General features: G+C 41.9%; 1 protein-coding gene across 1 annotated transcript in view; it reads right to left on the minus strand.

Moving 5' to 3' along the window:
* Positions 1-21,812, minus strand: part of LOC306753201 (dynein axonemal heavy chain 11-like) — a gene marked incomplete at both ends in the record, with an annotated part of 35,310 nt that extends 13,498 nt beyond the window's left edge. The window contains 59 exon segments of the mRNA XM_079237063.1: positions 106-229; positions 353-515; positions 658-767; positions 1,165-1,248; positions 1,512-1,673; positions 1,751-1,852; positions 2,008-2,145; positions 2,538-2,640; positions 2,779-2,944; positions 3,640-3,844; positions 3,942-4,115; positions 4,239-4,370; positions 4,549-4,699; positions 4,823-4,971; positions 5,165-5,292; positions 5,489-5,621; positions 5,764-5,841; positions 6,352-6,546; positions 6,622-6,714; positions 7,228-7,366; positions 7,465-7,583; positions 7,586-7,639; positions 7,697-7,704; positions 7,707-7,848; positions 7,961-8,117; positions 9,137-9,297; positions 9,369-9,500; positions 9,594-9,701; positions 9,801-9,926; positions 10,189-10,356; positions 10,603-10,821; positions 10,914-11,138; positions 11,484-11,606; positions 11,759-11,881; positions 12,150-12,308; positions 12,399-12,482; positions 12,696-12,854; positions 12,960-13,046; positions 13,240-13,356; positions 13,459-13,681; positions 13,983-14,152; positions 14,274-14,394; positions 14,584-14,639; positions 14,708-14,785; positions 14,881-15,216; positions 15,332-15,532; positions 15,876-16,067; positions 16,178-16,282; positions 16,932-17,127; positions 17,538-17,662; positions 17,919-18,056; positions 18,255-18,371; positions 18,875-19,042; positions 19,271-19,504; positions 19,597-19,808; positions 20,148-20,247; positions 20,324-20,519; positions 21,412-21,602; positions 21,783-21,812. Of these exon segments, the coding sequence (XP_079093189.1) occupies positions 106-229; positions 353-515; positions 658-767; positions 1,165-1,248; positions 1,512-1,673; positions 1,751-1,852; positions 2,008-2,145; positions 2,538-2,640; positions 2,779-2,944; positions 3,640-3,844; positions 3,942-4,115; positions 4,239-4,370; positions 4,549-4,699; positions 4,823-4,971; positions 5,165-5,292; positions 5,489-5,621; positions 5,764-5,841; positions 6,352-6,546; positions 6,622-6,714; positions 7,228-7,366; positions 7,465-7,583; positions 7,586-7,639; positions 7,697-7,704; positions 7,707-7,848; positions 7,961-8,117; positions 9,137-9,297; positions 9,369-9,500; positions 9,594-9,701; positions 9,801-9,926; positions 10,189-10,356; positions 10,603-10,821; positions 10,914-11,138; positions 11,484-11,606; positions 11,759-11,881; positions 12,150-12,308; positions 12,399-12,482; positions 12,696-12,854; positions 12,960-13,046; positions 13,240-13,356; positions 13,459-13,681; positions 13,983-14,152; positions 14,274-14,394; positions 14,584-14,639; positions 14,708-14,785; positions 14,881-15,216; positions 15,332-15,532; positions 15,876-16,067; positions 16,178-16,282; positions 16,932-17,127; positions 17,538-17,662; positions 17,919-18,056; positions 18,255-18,371; positions 18,875-19,042; positions 19,271-19,504; positions 19,597-19,808; positions 20,148-20,247; positions 20,324-20,519; positions 21,412-21,602; positions 21,783-21,812 (8,389 nt within the window).
* Between the last annotated feature and the right edge of the window lie 268 nt (positions 21,813-22,080).

The following is a 22,080-nucleotide window of genomic DNA, read 5'->3' on the forward strand; positions in this document are numbered from 1 at the left end:
GCTCTCAATTAAAAAAAAACAATGCGGAGAAATGTAATTTGTCTGATGAGGTTTTTTCGTCTGTATACACACTAAAGCAGGAATCGTAGGTCAGTGTAGCAACACCTGAGGCCAGCATATCGTTGATGAGCACCAGGAAGCGTTCATCTGGAATCTGGGCGTCGGTATGAAGGAACACTGTCCCGATGTTCTTCACCCCGACCTTTATATACAATGCTGCTATATCGCTCTGGAGATGAGGGGGGGGTTGCAGAACAAAAGATACGTAAATTCGTCAGGCATTAAGTTTGACATTAAACAGTGGAGTGGCATTTTGTATCTATTGTGCATGCATACGTGAATGCATGTTTACCTTGAGGTCATTGATGCCGTAACCTTTACGCAGAGTGATCTGGAAAACTTCCAGCAAGCTGAGGAAGGCAGCCAACCGACACAAACTCTGCTTCCCACTGCCTCCAACGCCCACCAGCAGAGCGTTACCATAAGGGGCCTCCAGGATACGACTGATACGACACCTGAGCACAAACGGCAGAAGTAATAGTGTGTGTATGGTCTGTGGTTTACATATGTGCTAATCTGTGTAAATCCTCCCTTGTACATGTGCGCAGAAGGTATGTGTATGGCTGCAGTTTGCGTGCAAGCGTCTCTGTGTCTTACACATGCTGGATAGCTTCTTCAAACAGCACCAGGTCCATGACAGCGTGCAGCTCATTATAATGCTCCAAAGCATCAGCCAGTGTCTTCTGGAGTTTCTCCCAGTCTGAAGCCTGTCAAGATAGGCAAATAAACAAACCGGGCTCTCTTGAGAAAGGGCAGCAGTGTCCAAGTAACAATGTGGTAACTTCCTGATGCGTAATTAAATGAAGTTCTTATCAAGACTTGAGTCAATTAACTTTCAATTCAAACCCCATACAGAGAAGAAAGGTAATTAGTTTGCTAATGACAGTGCATTCATCCTCATTTATTTTCTGACAGATTAGACATGACAGCAGAATTTGTGCCATAACGTTTTTTAATATGTGAGCAACAGTTAATCTACATAATAAATTGATTAAAGTCAAAAACAATTAAACTCACCTATTTATTACCACAGTTAATAAGCAATAAATGGATGCTTTAAAGTCCAAATCGTAACTAGCTTGTGTGTTTATGAATGTGTCAAACCTGGTGATAGCGAGGCTCTCCCACTCCCTGGGCAAAATGACAGTATACCAGAGGCTGGTGAATAAAGGTGGACTCATCTATTCCCTGGAATTGGCAGAAGCAGAGATGTGAAAAATGCAACAAAATACAGAACATGCCACAACTAAACTGCCCTTCTATGGCTAGAAATAGAGCAATTATTTTTAACTGTACAGTATGACATACTGAGATTGCCTAGAAACAAACATCATCTGTGTTGTTACATTCTTGGATCTGCCACAAGGGGTTTCTGTATGGATTTACATTTATCGCCTCGCATTGTATATTTCTTGACATCTGAAAGGGTCTGTATGTACCTGGTTTCTTACCTCAAAATATCTCTTGCCAGTGTCCAGCAGGATTTTGTTAAAGAGTTCCACATCTTTTTCCTCCATTAGTTTGTCGGAGTAGACCCTGGAGCTCTCATGGAGCCACAGGTGAACCAGGTCCATGGGGTAACGGACACTCTCCGGCAGGGCAAACAAGATACCCTTCACATTAACATACAAAGAATCAGTAATCATGTGATTCAGTTACAAACATGTGACATTTTCTATGTGTGTGTTACCTGGAAAATGTTAGACAGGTCTCGCAGGTTGAAGATGTAATGGAAGCGTATTGCTGTCGGGAGGAAGTTCTGACTGATCTTTTGGTGCAGACAGATAGCTGCCTGGATAAGCAGAACCAAAAGATGGATAGATTTAGAAACAATTGGGATATAGGCCTGATTACTGCATGGATGGAGTGATACATTGATAGATCCATATTTGCATGGATTGGAACATAGAAATCCAGTTTTAATGTAGACAGATGCTGTAGGCTTACCTGCATGAGAGTTCCAACTGAGCGGGAGACACCGTAGCTGAATCCTCCCTGAAGGAAGTGAGCTGACAGGATGCTGGAAAAGATGGTTGCTAATGCATCAGCACCTGGGAAATGTACCGCAAACACTGAGAAATGCCTCTGAAAGGATGAAACAGAGATGTGAAAATGCCATTGAGACGCTGTAGTATGACTGACCTGAACACAGGCAAAACAACAACCAAAGAGTATCTGTCAAACTATTTTCTAAATGTAACTATTCATTAAATAATGTAATCTTAGAATTAGCAATTAGCTTTCTCTGACATTCTACATTTAATTTCACATTTTGTTGTTCATAATGTATTTGTAACTTGCTTTTACGGCTGATTAAATCCATTCTGTTTTCATATGTCCCTTGAGAAATTACTTTGTAAAAGTGCTTAAAAAGCTAATTAAGTAAAGCAATTGTAGTAGAAATAGCAATGGTGATAATAGATTTAGTACATGTGTGTATGTATGTGCCATATGCCTGTATGCATGACCGTCTATACCTGTAGTCTGGGGTTAATAGAGAAGCTTCCAGCTGTTGGGTTCATACAGGTGATATACTGGCAGTTATGTATTTCCTTCAGTACCAGTCGTTGCCTGTCATACCTACAAAAGTTTTGTCTACTTAAGATTAAATTCAGTATTTTCACTGAACATAGAACATGTGTTCCAGATGTTGGTGTGTAATTGTATTGTACATTTATGCAAAAGGAGATACTTGTGTGTATTGTGTCTCTGTCTTACCAGTGGTTGTAGTCAAGGTGCTGGCGTATGAGTGTGTGCGGTTGGACAGTCCCATAAATGTCCACCTCTGGCATGTTGAGGTCGTCTATGAAGTAGATGAGTCTCTTTGCGGTGGGAGGAGCAAATTTACGACCAGCTTTCTTCTCCAGGGGTTTCTCCAGGACACCTGAGGTCCATATGATGCAGAAGACAGTTGATAAAAATGACAAGAAAAAACTGTGAGCGCTGTACAGCTTGCAGCAATTGAGGTATAAGTTAATGATTTAAAAATGCAGTCTGTACCAGGAAAAAAAACAACAATGAAAAACACAAGAGAATATCAATTTTAAAGTTCAGGGATTTAGAGTAGACGTTTGTATCCCAATGAATGCTATCTATTTCCAGCCATATTAAAAGAGATGTCAATAACACAATTTGATACAAGGAACTTCTCTTTGTTCAATCATATGCTTAAATATATAAAATAAAATTAAAATAGGGTACCCTACTTAAAAAAAGAGCACTTTCCTTTTTCAGGAATTAATTGAGATACAGCACCGTCAAGAAAGTCAAAACAACCCCATATATTCCTCAACACATGTGACACATAACAGCTTTTCTAGATAGAACATGTCTCTTATGTACCAAGCAAAACACTTACCAGTAATAAAGGGACATTTTGTTTTTGTGAAGACATCACATTATCACAATCCCAAATCCACTGTACTCCATCTATTATGATGCTTGCAGTTTTATTGTATAGCTTTAAAATAGCACTGTTATACCTTGCAAAAGCACCACTGTGCCAGAAAATGCATATAATTTATTTTGAGTAAGCACATATCCGCCCAATGTATTTGTCCTCATTCCTGTTATTCTTACGCTGCAGCATGGCTGATGTGGTGTAGTAGTTGAAGGGGACTTTAGCCACCATGAAGTCCTCCTTCAGCTTGGCAACTTTATCAGACACCAGGATGGTCTTGCCCACTCCGGCGTTGCCCACTAACATGATAGGCTTTCCTCTCAGGAGCAGCAGGTCCATGAAGTAGGTCAGACAAATGGTTTCTGGAGTGTGAACCAAAACCGTCTGAAACACACAACACATGACCTGACTGAAAGGGCTTGTTTACAATGTGGTCAGTAATGATTGGAAACATGATGTACACCCCCACACACATCATTACCTGTAATGGTACATCAGGCTCCAGCTCAAACGGCTCCATCTTCTCGCTCCAGGGAGTAAACTTCTTTGTCTCTGAGTCAATGAAATAGTCAAAGACGGTGCCCTGGGAAGGAAACTTCACTGCTCTCATCTCTTTGGACCACCAGCGGCTGAATTCGGTCCGATAGTCATTCAGCTGGACCGTTTTGGGGGAAATCGTGTTATCATAATGTACATAATAATCATAGTTATCTCCTATGTAAAACACTACAGTAAAAAGGGATTTAGCTCATCAAGCAAACATTTAGTCACCACACACATGATCCTGGAAGAGAGCACCTCCAAAGGCCCAGACACAAGCAAAAACAAAGTAGATCTCATAAAGTTCTCGGGGAGAGTCAGCAGGAGTGTTGTCCTCTGTCAGCAGACAGTCCAACAAGGAACACAGTGTCTGATTGGCCAAAACACAAACATGTGACATCTGATTGGATTGTACAAAGTGACACATTGTTCCCTTTGATAATATGCAACAAGAACAACATAGAAATTCAACATCTGTGCGTTTTTGTGACATATTGACTGAGACTCTTTGGCCTGAGATACACAATAAACATGTTGTGTGCTCTCACCTGCACCATGCTGTTCTCTGGTATGGGAGTGATGGTTTTTAGGTTGCAGCGGACTTGTTCCAGGCAGTACGGCACATACTTATCAAACAGAATAGTGAGGTTGGCTCGCTCCGATTGGGCCAGTCGGGTGTCTATCCAACTCGTCACATATCTGGGAATACAGTTGGGACAGCACCGCTAGACAACCCGCCATGATTTCACAGGTGTGCTTGTGTGTGTGATTATGTTTGTGTTTGTGCTTGTGTGTTTGTGCTTGTGGTTGTGTGCGTCTTACGAGCTCCAGCCAAGGTCCTGTGGGTTGACAAAGAGTATCCCTGCCCTGGACACAGTAGCTGGAGTAGCAGCCTTCAGATGAGAGATCTCAAAAAGTAGACGCATGGAGGAGGACAAGCTGATCCTTTCATTACTGGCAAGCGTCAAAACCTGGACAGAGTAGAATATTTATACAGCAGCAGCAAGGGACTGGCACTGGCAAAAATGTATGTTCAAATTTGAGTTAGGGCTTTGGGTCAGTTGATGTATAGACATGGACACATGTTCAACAAACCCTTGCATAAAGGAGAAAAGCATTCATTAGAAGAATGGAAACAGTCAGAGAACAAAGATGCACTCTGACCTTATTGTCATCCATGACTGTGTTAAGTGATTCGATCCACATCGGGTCAATATCTCCATCCAGAACAATCCATTTGGGTCCATCATGAACCACTGAGGTCAGCTCTCTCATGGTATTGGAGAACAGACCTAAAGAAAAGTAAAGAGTAAAACATACAGTGGCATAGCAATACCATCACTGAGGCAAAAACATGGGAATAAATTATGATCTTGGCATCAAAATAACTCCTGCTCGACAGCGATCCACGGTATGGAGTAAACACTGGTTCCCTCGATCATCATTTACAGCTTATTAAATTTCTTGCAAAATCCTCAAGTTCCTCACCATCTTTCCACTCTCTGGTAGCAGGGTGCAGGTATCCAAACAACTCGTCTGTAGTCACAGCTTTAGGGTTTATATCATTCCACACAGGCTTCATTTTCATGTTGGCATAGGTTCTATGGAGAGTCTTCAAGATCTGATGAATAAACATTAGAAATATAAGACACACTGTACTCTTTTCACAAAATCCTTTATCATCTCTCTAGACAGTCCGCAGATATAAAAACATTACAATTCAACTCTTCCTTGAATGTAGCATATAGTATATAGAAGGTAACCTGGCTTTTTCCAGTTCCTGGTCCACCTACTACAAATACAGAGTGTCTGACAGCCAGCAGCTCTTCCAGCTGGGTCACCTGCAGACACACAAACATTGAATCACACTGGATATTTGATCAATAATTAATTACTGACTGTTAATGAAACCGTCTCAAGTTAATACCGATGCTTCTGTATGACCTACATAAGTAGACAAGACCAACAGCGAGAAGATTGGCTTGTAATTCTTAATGCTTGTTATTGGTGAGAGGTATCTTCGGGGACTCTGGTGTGAGGTAACACTACCGCTCTGATTCACAGGGACTGATTTTTTATATTTCTCACAATTACATTTCATTTAGCTGACTTACATATTTGCTCTATACACCGTAGACACAGCAACAGGGAGCAATTAGGGGTTTGGTGTCTTGCTCAAGGACACAACAACATGGACTAGCAGAGCCGGGGTTCGAACGACAGGCCATCTGATTGAAAGACGGGCATGCTAGCCACTGAGCCAAACAAAAACACACCAACATCTCTTGGTACCACGACTGAAAAAGAGGCATTTTAATGTCTCTCAAAGCAGAGGAGCACTTATGAGGAACCTTAAGTATGAAGTTCTCCTCAGGCTGCAGGCGCAGTTCACTGACTGACTGACGAACAGCGTTCTCCAGCTCAGGGTCTCTCTTCCTGGGGACGTCCAGCTGAGGAAACAGGTCACTGATGAGCCCGAGGAATATCGGCACGTCGCTGGTCACTATCTTGGGCAGGTTAAAGTCTCTCAGTGCCCGCATCAGCACCTGGGCAGGAAAAGGACATTCTTAATGCCACGATGCAAATGCAGTTACAAGCCATATGATTGTTCCTCACTATACCTGTTCCTCAGGTCTGCTTCGGTCCTCTCTCTTCAGAGATCCAGCCACAACCAGGACTGATTTGATAGCCCTCAAACCCCAATCATAATGATCCTAGCAGTTAAAGGGAATGAACAAGTCAAGCAACGAAAGCAAGGACGATAATATGTCACTTTCATCGTTAGATGTTTTTGGTCTTGCAATACAGTAGATGATATTTATTGATATGATATTATTTTTGATGCCCAACAGCATTTTAATCCATCACATTGAGCAGAGCAAATACATAACATATTGAGTGGAAGTAAGATGAGTTGACTTGTTCATATATGTTTACTATGTGCAAAAGAGTATCGTGGAATAAGTCGGCTGTGATGATAAATATATTTTCATAAGATTAAGATAGAGACCCTAGAGTTGGATCAGTCTTTGGAACTGTAGGTGTTAAATGCTTGTTAAATGTGCACAGTATTTCCAAACGATGGTTGACAAGAGGGCATGTACAAACATTTGAATTAATTTTACATCCATATTAGCCTTCTAAATAGTGTCCATCCTGTAAGAGCACAAGGAAGAGTTATAATATATGCAGTAACCTTAAATTAAGTAGAAAGTGGCATTGTGTACCTGCTTGGACAGCAGCTCCTTACAAAGCGTGTAGAGACTAATGAACTTGCGTGCCAGCAGCCGAGCGTCTATGAAGCCTTCTGCCACCAACATAATCTCACAGATCAGTTCAAAGTCTGGGATCACCATGGCACATGGCCTGAAGAGTAAGCAAACCTGCTTTTAATTAGTCCTCTTTGTTTTTTGTTAACTCTTGCATTTAAAATCTCTTCTATTTCCCCTCAGTTTGTATCAGACCTGAATAGAGCCTTGAGGTTCTCTGGGAGCTCAGCCCTGCCAGCGTAACCTGGGTTCAGAGTGATGAAGATCCCCACTGTTGGCTTCAGCTCAATCTCCTCACCCAAGAAGTGGAACCTCCACACACACAGGACCAAGTACACATGACAAAACAGGTCCGTAGAGAAATCTCAGACTGGATTTGCAAACAAATTAAGTAATACCTATATGTATTGTGTATCATTATTTCTACATGTACCTTTGCTTCTTGTTGCGTACAGCATCCTGTATAGTCTTGACCTGCACAGCTACCACTGACAGCACTTCAACTGAGATCCTGTTGAACTCATCAAAGCATCCCCACACCCCTGTCTGAGCCAGACCTTTATAAATGTTACCTATGGACTGGAGACAGAGGGGGTAAGCTCAAGGGTGTAATGCACATAAACGACAATATGATTGGAGTAAATATGACATAAACGGACACCACGGAGAACATCTGTAATTCCAGTGCTACCTTGTAGTCCATCTGTTCGGAGCAGTTGAACACATACACCATGATGCCCAGGGAGCGTCCAAGGTCTTTGGTAGTTTCTGTCTTACCGGTGCCAGCTGGGCCTGAAGGGGCGCCACTCATAGTCAAATGTAGGGACTGGGTGAGGGTTATGTAACACCTGAAAGACAAAAAAAAGTAATTCCCCAAATTGATAGTAACAGTTTAGATTCAATGGACTGGTGTATTTGTTAAAAAAAACATTATATTTGTATTTATATTTTCATTATATTGTATTATATTATAGAATGTGGTAAGACTTCAATACGTTTTTTGCCATTATTTGATTAAAGGACATTGAAAAAAACAAAAAAAACACTTGTTTCCTTCTTTAGACTCACATTTACACCTAATTGCATGGGAGATACCAATTTTCAACCACTACACAACTTGACTGGAACACGCGTCTTGGACCGTCAGTCGTTCTGGGACCTCTCTCTCTTTCCCTCTCTCCTGGCTGTCTGTGCTTCATTCCAGAAGTTGGAGCTGAATCACGATCCTCCAGAAGATTCAACCTCTCCTCTTATCGCTCTCTTTCTCCCTCTGTGTTTCATTGTGAATGAATGCTTCAGTTTTGCTTCTTGAGTGTTGGTGTAGTCTGTCCTTTTTCCAGGTTACATGGTGGTGAGGAGGTCATGTGGCTCAGGCTCTAGTCGTTTGTTGACACCTGGAAGTTGCTCGACAGTCTCACCTATCAATTTTCTTCCCATTTGTTCTCATTCTATGTGTCATTTTGGTCACATGGCTCATCTATACTGTCATTTTCTTTTGTACAAACAACATATATTGCACGTCTGCCCGTCCTGGGAGAGGGATTCCTCCTCCGTTGCTCTTTGATGGATTTTTTATTACATCTTTTCCCAGTGAACGTTTTTTATATGGGGTAGTTCCTCCTTATCAAAAGCGTGGATTGAAAGAACAGAGGTTCCCCCCCTTAGGCAAATTAGTGATTTGTGATTTTGGGGCATATTAACACAATTGACTTGAGTTGACAGGGAGTCCATTACTAATGTATATCTTCACCCTGTTCAAATGGGGGTCATCAACCATCTCTGTCTTCAAAGTACACATCTTTACTAATGCGAACAATCCATGTGCATGTGCATTGGTGGAGCATACAGTACTACATAGTATGCATACCTGTCAGTGAGTGGCGTGATGACCAGTCTGTTAGTGTTCCCCAGGTATTCATAGCTGAACTGAAACTGGGCGTCACAGATGTTGACGTAACAGTGTCTGGTTTCGTCATTCCAGCGGTGGCGTAACTGGGAGAGCCATGCAAAGGCCTGGCCTGTTGTCACCTAAGAGACACACACATTAAAACCAACCAAAAAGAATAATTCAGCAGACGTATGTTTCACTTCAGCGCTACCTTCTGACTTATGAGATTGGCTACCACGTCTCGAGCATGGACATCAATGGTGCAGACAGTCATAACTTTCTGTCTGTCTCCAGGAGTTAAATCTCCGAGCAGCATGTGGATCAGTGAGTTCAGCTGTGTGATCTTGAATAGAAAACAGAATTTATCATTGAACAAAACAACCACGGTGTTTACACAACATCCTCACAATATCTCACTCTGGATTTATAGCGATACCTGTTTTCTGTTGTAGTCTTTGAGAGCCGTCTCAAATCCCTCTTCCACCCTCTCAAAGGCAATGCCCACATCTGTGGCCCACCACACCTGACTACCAGTCAACCCTACCTGTGGATATGCAAAAGAAAACAGATGGCAGATAACAGATCATTTGTGCGTCGTTCATAAAGTTAAAGCTATTATTCTACAGACTGTACATCATCATACCTGTGCAGGGTAGTCAAACAGCCACTGGTCCCGAGGTTTGTCCTCATAGGCAGCTACAGCCTCCTGGATCTCTTTTCGGACTGTGCAACGCATGGTGCTCTCTAAGGCACTCAACCAGCACTCTGCCTGAAGAAAGACACCACATCTCAAAGCATGATGAAAAATACAAATATAATTCAATGCTATATAATATTTGAAAAAAGCATGAAAAGTAGTACACATCTAAACAGTACACATACAAACTGTACGAAATGAAACAATACAGAGGAAGTTATTAATTATAGCTAGAAGTTAAGACCATAGTCATGTGATTAATGAATACAGCAGTGTAACTGTACTGTATTTGCACGTACCAAAATCATTTTAAATTTGTTAAATTTTTTTTTACCTGTCCTTCACAAACGCATGGCTCAGAGAATGGAACATATTCGCCCTCTCGGCTGTACATCCCTATAGCAACTGCCTCCCTATCGGCATCGCCTCCTCCACCTCTGTCTGAGTCTTTGAAGCGAAGATCTGCTATATTATCAAACAGCTTCAGCAAATGTCTGGTCACCTGGAAAAACACACACATGGACTATAATTCCATTTACACTTTAAAGGTTATGTTGTTTACAGAGTATAATCTCTCGAATGGAATTTAAAGTAAATTAAAAAAGAAAATTGTCTTCAGTCTTCATTCATCTTCATTCTCCGCTCCACAAGACACTAACAAACATATAATGAACTGATAACTAAAATATACTGACTATCTCTCGATATGTTCTCTCTTGGAAAACATAATCAAATTGTAATCCGTCACCTGTTTGGGCTGTGTTCCCTTGGAGACAATCTCCAGCAGGTCTGAGGCAGAGACAAAGTAAAACCTGGGGAATGTGAGTCTCTTGGTCTCCAGGTACTCGGCCAGGGCTTTCTCGCACACGGACAGCCTCTGCTGCAAGGTCTCCAGGTTCTCCAGAAACCCAGGCCGGTTGGTCACCTCGAGCACATTACTGTTCTGCACCACCTCGGTCATCAAGTTCTGAGCGGGAAAAGTAGGAGTATTACCCGACAACATAACAATGCAGTGAGGTGGACGCATGTAGGCCAGTGCTTTCATGTTTTATGTGTTACCTGGAAGTCAGCGTGAATTCCCTGGAAGCGCTCTGCATCGTTGGCCAACTGGCAGCGAATGTCGTGGCTGTTGGTGAAGAGGCTGTTGAGGTGGGCCAAGGTCCTCTGGACAGACATCCAGGAGGAGATGACCAGGTCAGCCACCATCAGCCTCCTCTGCCATCCACTCACCTCCGCCTGGAAATACTCCACATACTTACTCATCAGGATGTTCTGCAGCTGCACCTGAAGAGAGAGAAACAGAGGAGCTATAGATGATGATCTGTAAGAACCCTCTTTAATGTATGTTCAGATAAATGTAACTATTAATAAACCTTCAATATGTTTCTGTGGATTTTCTGTTTCCTTAAGTGGCTGCTTAAAAATGTATGGCAGGTTAGTAATATCCATTATTCATAGATTTTCAGAGAGGCCTCATGCAACTCGGGTTATACGAAGGAGAGACCTTTGCTGTCATGGAGACAGACTAACATAAAAGCACAGTTCAGTATTAAAAAGCATTACTGAAATAAGACACTGTAATCTACTAGATATCAGTTTAGATAAACACAGTTTAGTTATCAGGCTCACCTGGTTGTCCTCCAGTGTTTCTATCAGATTCTCATCGGCTTTGAGCAGAGGGGTTCCTGTGCTGGTGTGAGCCTCATATGACAACGACATAACACTCCACGTCTGGGTTATCTCTGCCAGCACCTAAGTTATTAAAAGGAAATTTTCCTTACAAAATGTTTGTCTTTTGAAGATGAGGAAAAACATCAAAATCAAAACTTGGAATGATGTTTTGTATCTAATGTATGCATAATTATTTGTGATTTCTACAACAGGTTGTTTTTTATGATACCTACTCTCTCTATGGCCATTTCTTTAACAGCCTTGTCCACTATGTTTTTGACCTCATCCTCCACCCGATGAAGCTGTAATTCCAAAAGGTCCCCCAGGGTGGTGCCCTCCCCCATCACAAACCTGACCTGCGGACCAAAAGGAATACACCGCGACCATGAGTGTGATCAGATTTCAGATCCGGATAATTGGGTTCACTGAACTGTGCTGGTCATTATAGGCCTGGACATGAGCTGGCAGGATGGTTGAGTGAAGGTGGAGTATGTGAAAAAGAAGAAGAACAGAACTGATCTCAATAGATGGGAAGTATCATATGCAGTGCAGAGCATGATTATAAATGAAACATTATCGAATCAGATAGTATGTAACATCGCGAAGCAGCAGCTGAGCTCATACCCGGGTGGTGTTCACAAGCTGTTGCCAGTGTCTTTCTCTGACAGCAGAGTTTTGCAGCTCGTTGACGGCTCTTAGAGAGGTCAACAAGTTCTTCACAGTCGACTCCAGACCCATGTAGACGTCCCACACCCGGACCTCCTTATCCAGCATCTTCATCTCCTTTAACGTGAAGTATGAGAGAAATTTACTTTTTCTTAACGCTGGCAAAGATTCATAATTGGAATGTTTGGCCATGGAAGCTTGTCATACTTTGGCAAATCGCCTGAGCTCCATGTCCATCTGCTCAACATTGATCTCTTTCCATGGAGTCTTGGTCCAATCCTCTATACTAGTCTGGCATGGGGAGGAGAATGGGAGCATTTAATATGTGGTTGTGTTAAATCTTTTCGTCTCCAGTCTTATAGGTCGTCAATAGATATGCTATGATGTGGAAACTCGCAGTCAAACGCTGAGCCTCACCATGCAGTTCCTTTTGTCTTGTGTTAATGGTTTATCCATGAAAATCAAACAAAAAAACGAAATCAAAATGTGCTGAATAACATTTACCTTCACAAAGATGACCATGTCCCAGACTGCTTTGACCAGTATGATGTCAGAGCGACACTGGCACAGTTGCTTATAGTCTGGGAAATTGACCTCAAACAGATCAGCTGTGTCCTGCAGCTTCTTCATTTCTGCCTCCATCACTGCTACCGTTCGATTAGACTGGAGTCATATTCATTTTGAATTGTTATTGTTTCAAACATACAGTGTAAGGCACGACTTTGAAAAGAAAAACTTTTATTTTTGAATAGGTCTCCCAGTGCTCACCTTGTCAATTAGTTTATATTGCTTCTCCACATTGATCATAAAGATTGGCTCAATACGAAACTGTTCCCTGAATTCATGCTGCTTTACCTAAAATATCAAGAAAAAAACTGCACATTCAAGATTCTTTGAAGCTGCAGTTTCTATGTATTCTCTCCATTTCTCCACAGTGCACACTCAGGGGGGTCAGTCATACATAATGCAGGAAAGAAAGTGAGACGATTTCAGATATCGAGCTCTTTGTGAGAGGTTGATATCCTACCCCGCACACACACAGCCTCACCTCGAACCGGACACATTTCCTACGTATAACTGAAACTTCATTTGATTGTAGTGGCGCCACTTCATGTTTGACTGTGAATGCAATTTTTCTCAGACTCTTCCACTTCTCTGGCAGCTCCTGTGTTTTGTGGTAATAAAAGAGGAGAATGTAATGTCATGATAAATGTAAATATCTGCCAGCACTCATAAAATTGTGTGTAATTTGTGCATCGGTTCACACTTCTAGCTGTGTGTAGACGCTCTCTGGCAGCTGCTGTCCGTAGGTCTTGAGGAGCTCAGATGTAGACTGGAGAGGTTTGAAGTGCTGCTCGTTGCTGATCTGCCTGTCTCGTATGGCCATGAGGTGTCCCATGATGTCCACAAGGCCTGCATAGTCGCCATCTGACACCTTGTTAGAAAGACCATGGGCCGTGTCCTGGACAAAAGACGATAATTCTCTCACGCTGCAAGAAAGAGAGGAAAAAAGATGATGCACAGAAAATAAGTTACTTCAATGATGATTTCAAATAAAAAGAATCTCTTGCAGTAACTACTACATCCCCTTAGTTAAACAGTATAAACAAATTGCCCTGAATACTTTTTTGTCATTGTGACTCATAGACCACAACCAGAAAACAGTTGTGCAAGCAGAGTTCATTTACAATGTTTTTAAACACACAATAATTTGCTACTTGATATTGTATTTTTTCCAGGTAATTCTTATTTGTTTTTGTAGAAATAAACATTTCAGTGTGAGTGTCTAACCTCTGGTTCACGTGGTTGAGAAGGTGCTCCTTGAACATCCAGCTCCACCTCTTGATGACATTCATCAGTGTGTGCTTGAAGGGTCTGATGTCGAGCTGTAGCCAGCCACAAAACACCCTCCTGTCTTCCATCTTGCTTACTCGCACATACAGAGACTCAAACAGGTTGATCTGGAATGAAGAATGATGCAGTGACTCACAGACATTCATCACAGAAAAAAAGAGCAGAGATGATAGTTGTCCACTAAACTGTGGTCAAGTTCATTTCGATTAAAGGCTGTTCGAAGTACACCTGTTCTTTGAAGTTGTCCAGGGTGGGTGGGTTCTTTTTCAGCTCATAGTCGGCATACAACTCGGCTTCCTCTGTACTTAACACGTGACCGTACAGCAGGAACTGCCTCATAAATTCCGACCTGTGAAAGTTGATGTGAAAAGGAGGAATTCTTTCCTTTAGCAAATATTATTATATAATAATTAAGGATAAATATATATTTTTAATTGAACGGACACATGCACAATAACTTTTATTTCAGTATTTTTCAGTAATAAAGCAAACAAATAAAAGTAACAAAAAAAATGCCAGAGAGCCATACACTTCTGACCTGTCATCAGTCCAAAGGTATCGGTAGCTGGCAAACGATCCCTGGTATTCTTTGACCTGAAAAGCAGCACAATCTTTACAACTGTCATCATATATGAGCTTCCATGAGTAGACATGAAACTTACTTTAGTGATAGCGGCGCGTGTTCGTGAGCGGATAACATGGCACATCTCTGACAAATCCCCCATTTCATTTATGTCGCACTACAAGATAAAGAAACAAGGAAGCATATGACACGGGCCTGTGTGGGTGCAGATACATTTCTGCGTATGAACCTAGAATCTAATCTGTACAGCACCTGATAGTTATCCAGTTGTTTATGCTTTGCCACTCTGGGAATGAAGGACGCCATGTTGGTGATGTTGGCTACCATCTTATCCACAATATCATAGAAGTTACCACTGTGGTTGAAGTCCAACGAGGGGTCAAAGGTCATCTCATTACTGTTGAGTACCAGCTGGACCTCAAACAGCGGTGAAATGCGCTGGGCTGCATCTGTGTTGTCCATGAGGTACTGCAGCGAGCAGCGCACCGCACTAGAGAAGCCTGTCAGGATCATGCGGTCCACATAGTCAGTGTAGGCCCGCCACTCAATGCTGTCCAGGTCTGAAACAGCGAGCAGAGACTGGCTTTCCTGGATCACAGTGGACAAGTGATGTATTAGAGGAAAAAATATAATATGATAATGATATATATGAATACAAAAATGATCTGTAATGTCCTTCTCTCCAGCACCAAAGTGGATATACCTGCAGGAGTATGTGTATTTCCTCCCCTGTACTAGTGATGAGAGTATGCTGTTTGGAAACACTCTCATCAATGTCAGAGAAGAATAGGAGAGTAGAACCACGGCTCTTTCTGGTGATGAAGGCTCGATGACTGAATTTCCCCATAAGGGCCTGGACGGCCTCCACGTTAGCTTTACTCTTCTGGACACGACTAGAAATGCTCTGGAAATAGCAAAAGATACGACTACGTTACAAGCAGTAATTATAATCTCTTCAATTGACAGCTGCATGGTGCTTTTTGTTTTAGGAGTGCTTGCTATACTTGAAGAAAGCTGGCGTAGACCACAGCAGGATAATGCCAGGATCCATGTTACATTGGCAGGCAACTGTTTCATCTCAGCTTTTGATACTGCTACTTTTCTCTAAATATATCAGAATATTGTGTATATGCTGCAAAATACAACACGAGCACAAAAGAAAGTCACTAGCATTACACTATGCACCTTTTGTTAGTTGACAGAGCAGTAAAAAGATCTCCTTAAAATACAAAATAAATGGTCAGTACCTTGACCAGGTCTCGTGTGCTCTGGATGTAGTCCCATAGGTCGTCCTGAGCCCAGCTCAGCTCCCGGAGGGCTGGATCCAGCTGTCGCCTCGTCCCATCCATTTCATCTTTCACCAACCCCAGCTCTATAGCCAGGATAGTGCTGTGGAGCTTGTTGTACCATTGGGTCACCAAGGTCAGTGTCTGTGTGTACTACAGGGCAGATTGCAGTGTTAACACTTAAACCCTGGTCTTTTTCAACATATATCACAGGTCAAGTTTGAAGCTATATCCAAAGCAACACCTAAAGCTTAGTTACCCACCATGTAGAGTCTCTCTCGTTTGGAGTAGAGCTGGAGAGCTGCTTTAGGAATGTTCTGGTTCTTCAGCATGCCCAGGTACTTCACCTCCCTGAGCATTGATGTCAACTGGGGACAGGCACAGAGAGACAGGAGGAGAATTTGATGAATCCAGAGTGCAGTTCATTGTTTTGTTTCCTAATAACATGTAGAGATGGGATCAGCATCTGAAAGTGGCAATCTCATTAACATTGAAACAAAGTTACACACACACATAGACGGTGCATTATCTGTTGCTCATAGTACATCCAATAAATTGTTAATCCCTGGATTATAGTGCCTGATTTTGATGTTGCTGGTTATACATATTCATTGCTGCTGCACTTTTCACTTTCTCTTGTTTGTTTGATTTAAGTTCCTCAGATAATTGTGAACATACCACTGTTGCTACTTCTGGTAATTTGAGAGACACCAGCTACTGGATGCTGGGAAAGAAATGTAGCAAATAAAAGTGTTCAGGAATTATATATTTTATCATTTTGTAGTAATATGTTGGAGCAAAAAAAAAAAAACATACTTTATGTAGACATTTAATTGATATAACCTCTTATTTGTGGTGTAAACACAAACATGTTTAATTGTGGATTGACTTGAATAGCCGAAGGTCTATCATACATTCCCCACTGTACTGTAGTTCAATGTGTGCAACATAATTAGATTAAAACAATTCATTTGACTGTGATTAGTATCTTGGTGACTGCATCTTCTATGCTCTTACTGCAGGACTGAAGTTGACCTGGAACAGGCCTGTGTCTGTGTCCAGTGTGAGCAGCGGTTCCTTTAGGTGGGTTTGACAGATGTCCTCCAGGCCCTCGGTCCAGTCCGAGAACAGCTCTTCATCGTGCTGGTCCAGAATCTCCAGAACACGCTCACATTTTTGGAGGACATCGTCTGCTTCAGCACACCCCAGAGGCCTGGAAGGCAGAGAGGGAGGAAAAAAGTAACACATAAATGTTATATGTATCTTGTATATGTTTGACAAATAAACCGTATTGTTGAACTGTGTATGCAAGCAATTTATTTTGTGCAACATTTCCAAAACCCAATGTGACTCTAGTCAACCTTTTGGTCACCTAAAACAATTGGTTAGCTCCACCCTCTCGTGTCACTTCTGGTTGGCAATGGCCAAAAACCAAGATGGCGACAACCAAAATGCTAATCTTGAGGGTTCAAAACGTCAGTCAACAAAGCAATGGCTGAATGCTTGATGATGTCCGCTTCTTGTATAGAGTATAATTTACGAGGCGCAACAACAGATCTGCTCCATGACAGTTGTTGCGTGAGATAATTATGTCTGTGTGTGATAAGTGTGGTTGGTCCATACATCAGGGCCAGCTGGCACAGATTGCTCCGATTGGTGAGGATGCGATTCCGAAGCTCCTGTGACCATTTGAGGTTTCCGGCCACTGACGGCATGTTCTTCCCCAGGACAGTACCGCCTAACCGCAGCTGAAACACAAAAGCTAAATTAACTTGGCTGATGACTGAGTCATGTTCATTACTTTAAGTTAATACTTTTTCCAAAGGCGTTCGTAGCACACGTGACACACATGGGTCATATTAAACTCAGACATCCAAGTTATGGCATCGAGGCAGCTGCCTGAAGTCTGATCATACAGCTGTATTTTTGTATATTCTGAAGGAAGTGCGTCAATATTCAGATTTTTAAGTGATTGAAAATATTTATTTTTGTTCTGTCTCTTACCCCATCTCTGTGTTGATCAAGTATATTCTGACAGTTGTCTACTTCCTGGTTGAACATGTCCAACAACACATTGTAGTTAGGAGAGAACAGCTGGTGGATCCGAGGTCTCTCGAGCAGGGTGCTGAAAATCTTCAACAACTAGACAAAAAACAAAAATACTCCAGTTTAATTTAGACATTGAGGTCGTATGATGTCCAGAAATATAGTTCTGATTTACTTTAGAGATTCCCTGGATTTTTACCTAAATATAAAAAAATAAAAAGTGTGAATGATCAACACCATATCACTAAACAAAGTAATGGAATTGTTGAAGGGAACATGGAGAAAAAGACAAACCTTAAAGGTTGACTTCAGGTTTTTGGAGTGCTGGAAGGCCAGATTGAGGACAGTTCCTAGCCTCTGGTCAAAATCTCTGTTCTGCTCCATGAAACGTCTGTAGTGGCTCACAAAGTCCTGGACATAGGAGGGCATTAGACAGGAAATTATTTATATTTTAAATCCCTTTCCTGATTAAAAACTGTCCAATGTTTATCCCATTACATTTTCATGCAGTACTTTCAGCTCTCCCTAGCTGAGTATAATATACTTTTCGCTTTCGAAAAGTATATTATATCAAAGATCAATTTCTGATTCAGTTCCAGTTTTAATTGGCTGAGTCACATTGGAAGCTGTTGAAAAATAGCTGTAAAATACCCAGTAAATTAAATTAAATTGATGCGCTGACTGATAATGACTGCTGTCACTGTTTCTTGCGTGTTGCTTAGCAACTACTTTACTTTGCTAGTTTTCAATTACTGTACTGCAGTGCAGAAAAATAACATAATTACTAGTTATTTGTATTATTCGGCTGTGCCTGCCAATGCCACTTATACATTGCTGTGAATCACACCCCTTTGGATTTATTGATGACATAGCAGTGTGACAGCAAAACAATTTCACCACAGTGTCAGCCTCACGTCGTCAGTATAGTCCAGGGGGTCATATTTGCTCTCTCTTAGGGTCCTCCAGCGGTCATGAAACTCTTCACTCATACTGAACACCATTTCACTGAGAACTTTCCCTCTGGATCCACCCAGTTCAACCTTCTCCAGTTTCAGAAAGTCCAGCGCTGTTGCAAAAAGTTCCTACAGGTAAGAAAAGAAAAGCAACTGATAGGTCAGGGTGATAGGTTGGAGGTAATCAGATTAAAAAAACAAAAGACCTTCAGTTATATACATAAACTCTGCATAAACTACATAAAAATAATAATAATAATAATATACAGCAGTTGATGGAAATAATGTCTTCTTGGGTCATTTTCTTCCAATCTTCCTATAAAACTAAAACAAACAAGTGATTTTCAACTCATGCACCTTGATCATAAGCAGCCTTTCCATGATGCGGTCTGAACGCTGAAACACAAGCGTAGCCGGAAAATCCCACAGCTTGATGGCCTGGCTGTGTCTGTAGTACTCGGGGATCCGCTGCCGGTGAGTGTGAAACAATTGCTTGAAGGTGAGCAGAACTGAGATGGTTATCTGGACTCTCTCCACTCCCTCCTCAAGCTCCATCTTAAACAGCTCTTCTGGGATGAGGTAGGCAAAGGCCTGGATTCAGACAAACAAATATATTAAGAATATCATTGATAGATATTCTGTCTCCCTCTCTTTCACACATACATTGAGATGCATCACTGTACCTTTTCAATGATCAGGTTGCAAAACTCCTGCAGGAGGACCACCATTCGTTGTGGAGTGCAGTAGTACTGAGAACAGCTCCAGATGAGACACAGTGTGTGGAAAAGAGGAGGCAGTAGAGCGTCTACCTGTGGGAAAGTCCTCTCTTCCAGGTTGCTGATCAGTCTCCTGAGAGGGCGTAGATACAGATCTATGTCCTCTGCTTCCAGCACCGCTATGATAATCACATACAGAAGTAGTAATAGATAACATGATAGAGAGGTAATTTAACAGAATTAAAATCATACAGTTGAGTTCTTAAATTGGTAATGTGATGGCCAATTTAAAATGCAAGGCAAAGCTTCATTAGAGTAAATGTATCAAATTCATATAACATAGAAAAACACACATAAGTAATTTTTGTATTTGAGAAATAACGATTAATAATAGCTGTACGCTCTGGATGTAGGAGCAGTGCACATCAACACACTGACTGAGAGGTTGGGCTGTGAGAGATGATAGAATGAGGGAAATTAATTAATTAATTAGCACTGTTAAATGAGGAGTAATCTACCCTCATTGACTTTGAGGCAAATGTCCTTGAAGGAGGAGTAGTAACTGCTCTTGACTCTTCTCAGGATCTCCACGATGTGCTCCGCTTTGGGGCTCTGGATCTGAAAAGGGGAAAGTTTCAGTTTACAATTTTAATTGACTGCACCCCTGTCAACTTCCACAGAGCCAGTGTCATACTTGTGACTGAATGCCCAGCAGGTTTTCCCTCTGAGTGGCCCAAAACTGGAGCTCCACGCTGGGGCCTGGTTGGTCTCCTTGGTGCAGCACCATACCAGAGTCTTTCTTCAGGACGTTCCATATCTGTCCAGACCACTGAACTATCAGAGTTTCTATAGAGTATAACAAGCCATGGTCCAGTGGCCAACCAGAGGGGCTGAGGAAGACAAAGAGTGGGTCGATGGTGTGGGTGAAAATGGTAATATGGGCTTTGGACCCATATTATATTACAACCCCTTAACACACGTTTAAGAGGTTGTAATGTGTTATTCTGATACATCAGTGAATAACACATAGAGTTTGAAGCTTTTAGGTGTTATTAAAAAGGCGGTTGCTAACAAGTGGCTAGATGAGACTGTAAAACCACATTACGTCGACTAGTCCGACTTTACTGCCTTGCTGTGTGTACTTGCACTGACACAACCGTGGTGTAGTCTGTCTATAGCTGAACCTTAGCTTGGCACAGAGTTTATTTTCTGCAATAATCCAGTGGAAAAATCCCATTGTCTTTTTGTTGAGGGAACCAGTGCAATGCTTCCTTCCAGTCTTGGCCTACACAAATGCATCATCCCTGCACCACTTTATTAGCTAAAGTAACATGTCAACCAGAAATGGCAATTTACTTAATTTTTTCAAATTTACTGTTGACATCTTATTAAATATCGACAAGTAACGTTAAGTAAAACTGATGTTAAAAGATTATATTTTGTAATGTTTTATTTATAATTTCTTTGATTTATTTTATTTGGTTGGTGTGCTTCGCAAGAGAAGCAGGTAGAAAGTCACTTCTGGCTACGAGTTGAGGGTCATGGTCGGGTTAAGATCAAGCTGACTAGAAGAACAAATAGGGAAATGCGGTGAGTGGTGTTATTTGGCTTTTGGGGTATTACCAAAGCCTTTTACAAGTAGGGAATATTTAATTTCATCTCCGGACTCCAAATTAATGCACACCATTTTTTTGCGTCAGAAATGTGCAACGGAAAATACACATTTGGCTAGCTAGCTAGGCTACTAGCCATGCGCGCACGCACGCACACACGCACACTCACCCGAGTATGATGTCGCGAGGCCGTGCCCTCTCCACACACAGAGGTAGGGGCAGCAGGGTCCTTCCCTCAGCGCGGCCTCTCATTGTCACCACCCTGCTCCTCAGCTTCTCCAGGTGCCTATGGATGTCATCGGACACCACCCGCGGCCAGTCCTCGTGGTTCAAGCCGTTGGACAGCACACACACCATCACCTATGCAGTAAGTTACACACATAAAGTGTATTGCCTACCCAGCATGCATCCCAAACCCAAATCCACACACACACACACACACACACACACACACACACACACACACACACACACACACACACACACACACACACACACACACACACACACACACACACACACGCACACACACTAGCCTACCTCAGAGATGATGACAGGTAAGTGCTCCATGGGGTATCCAGGCACTTCCCCCAGCCGGAGTTGGTGTCTGAATCCTTGGCGGGCAATTCTCTTTACGCCCTTCTTTAGCACACACAGTAGCTTGGTCTTCCATGGTGGGGACGTCTTCACAGATGCAAAAACAGTAGGAATGCTTTCAACAGCATTGAAAGCACTAGAAATAAGTAGTGACTTATTTCAAAGAATGTGTATGTTAGATGGAGTGTAGCTCTCAAGCACAGGATATTTTGTCTAAGACCTAATGTATATCTCTACATGT

Source organism: Taurulus bubalis (genome assembly GCF_910589615.1).
Source record: "Taurulus bubalis genome assembly, chromosome: 1".
Classification (NCBI taxonomy): domain Eukaryota; kingdom Metazoa; phylum Chordata; class Actinopteri; order Perciformes; family Cottidae; genus Taurulus; species Taurulus bubalis.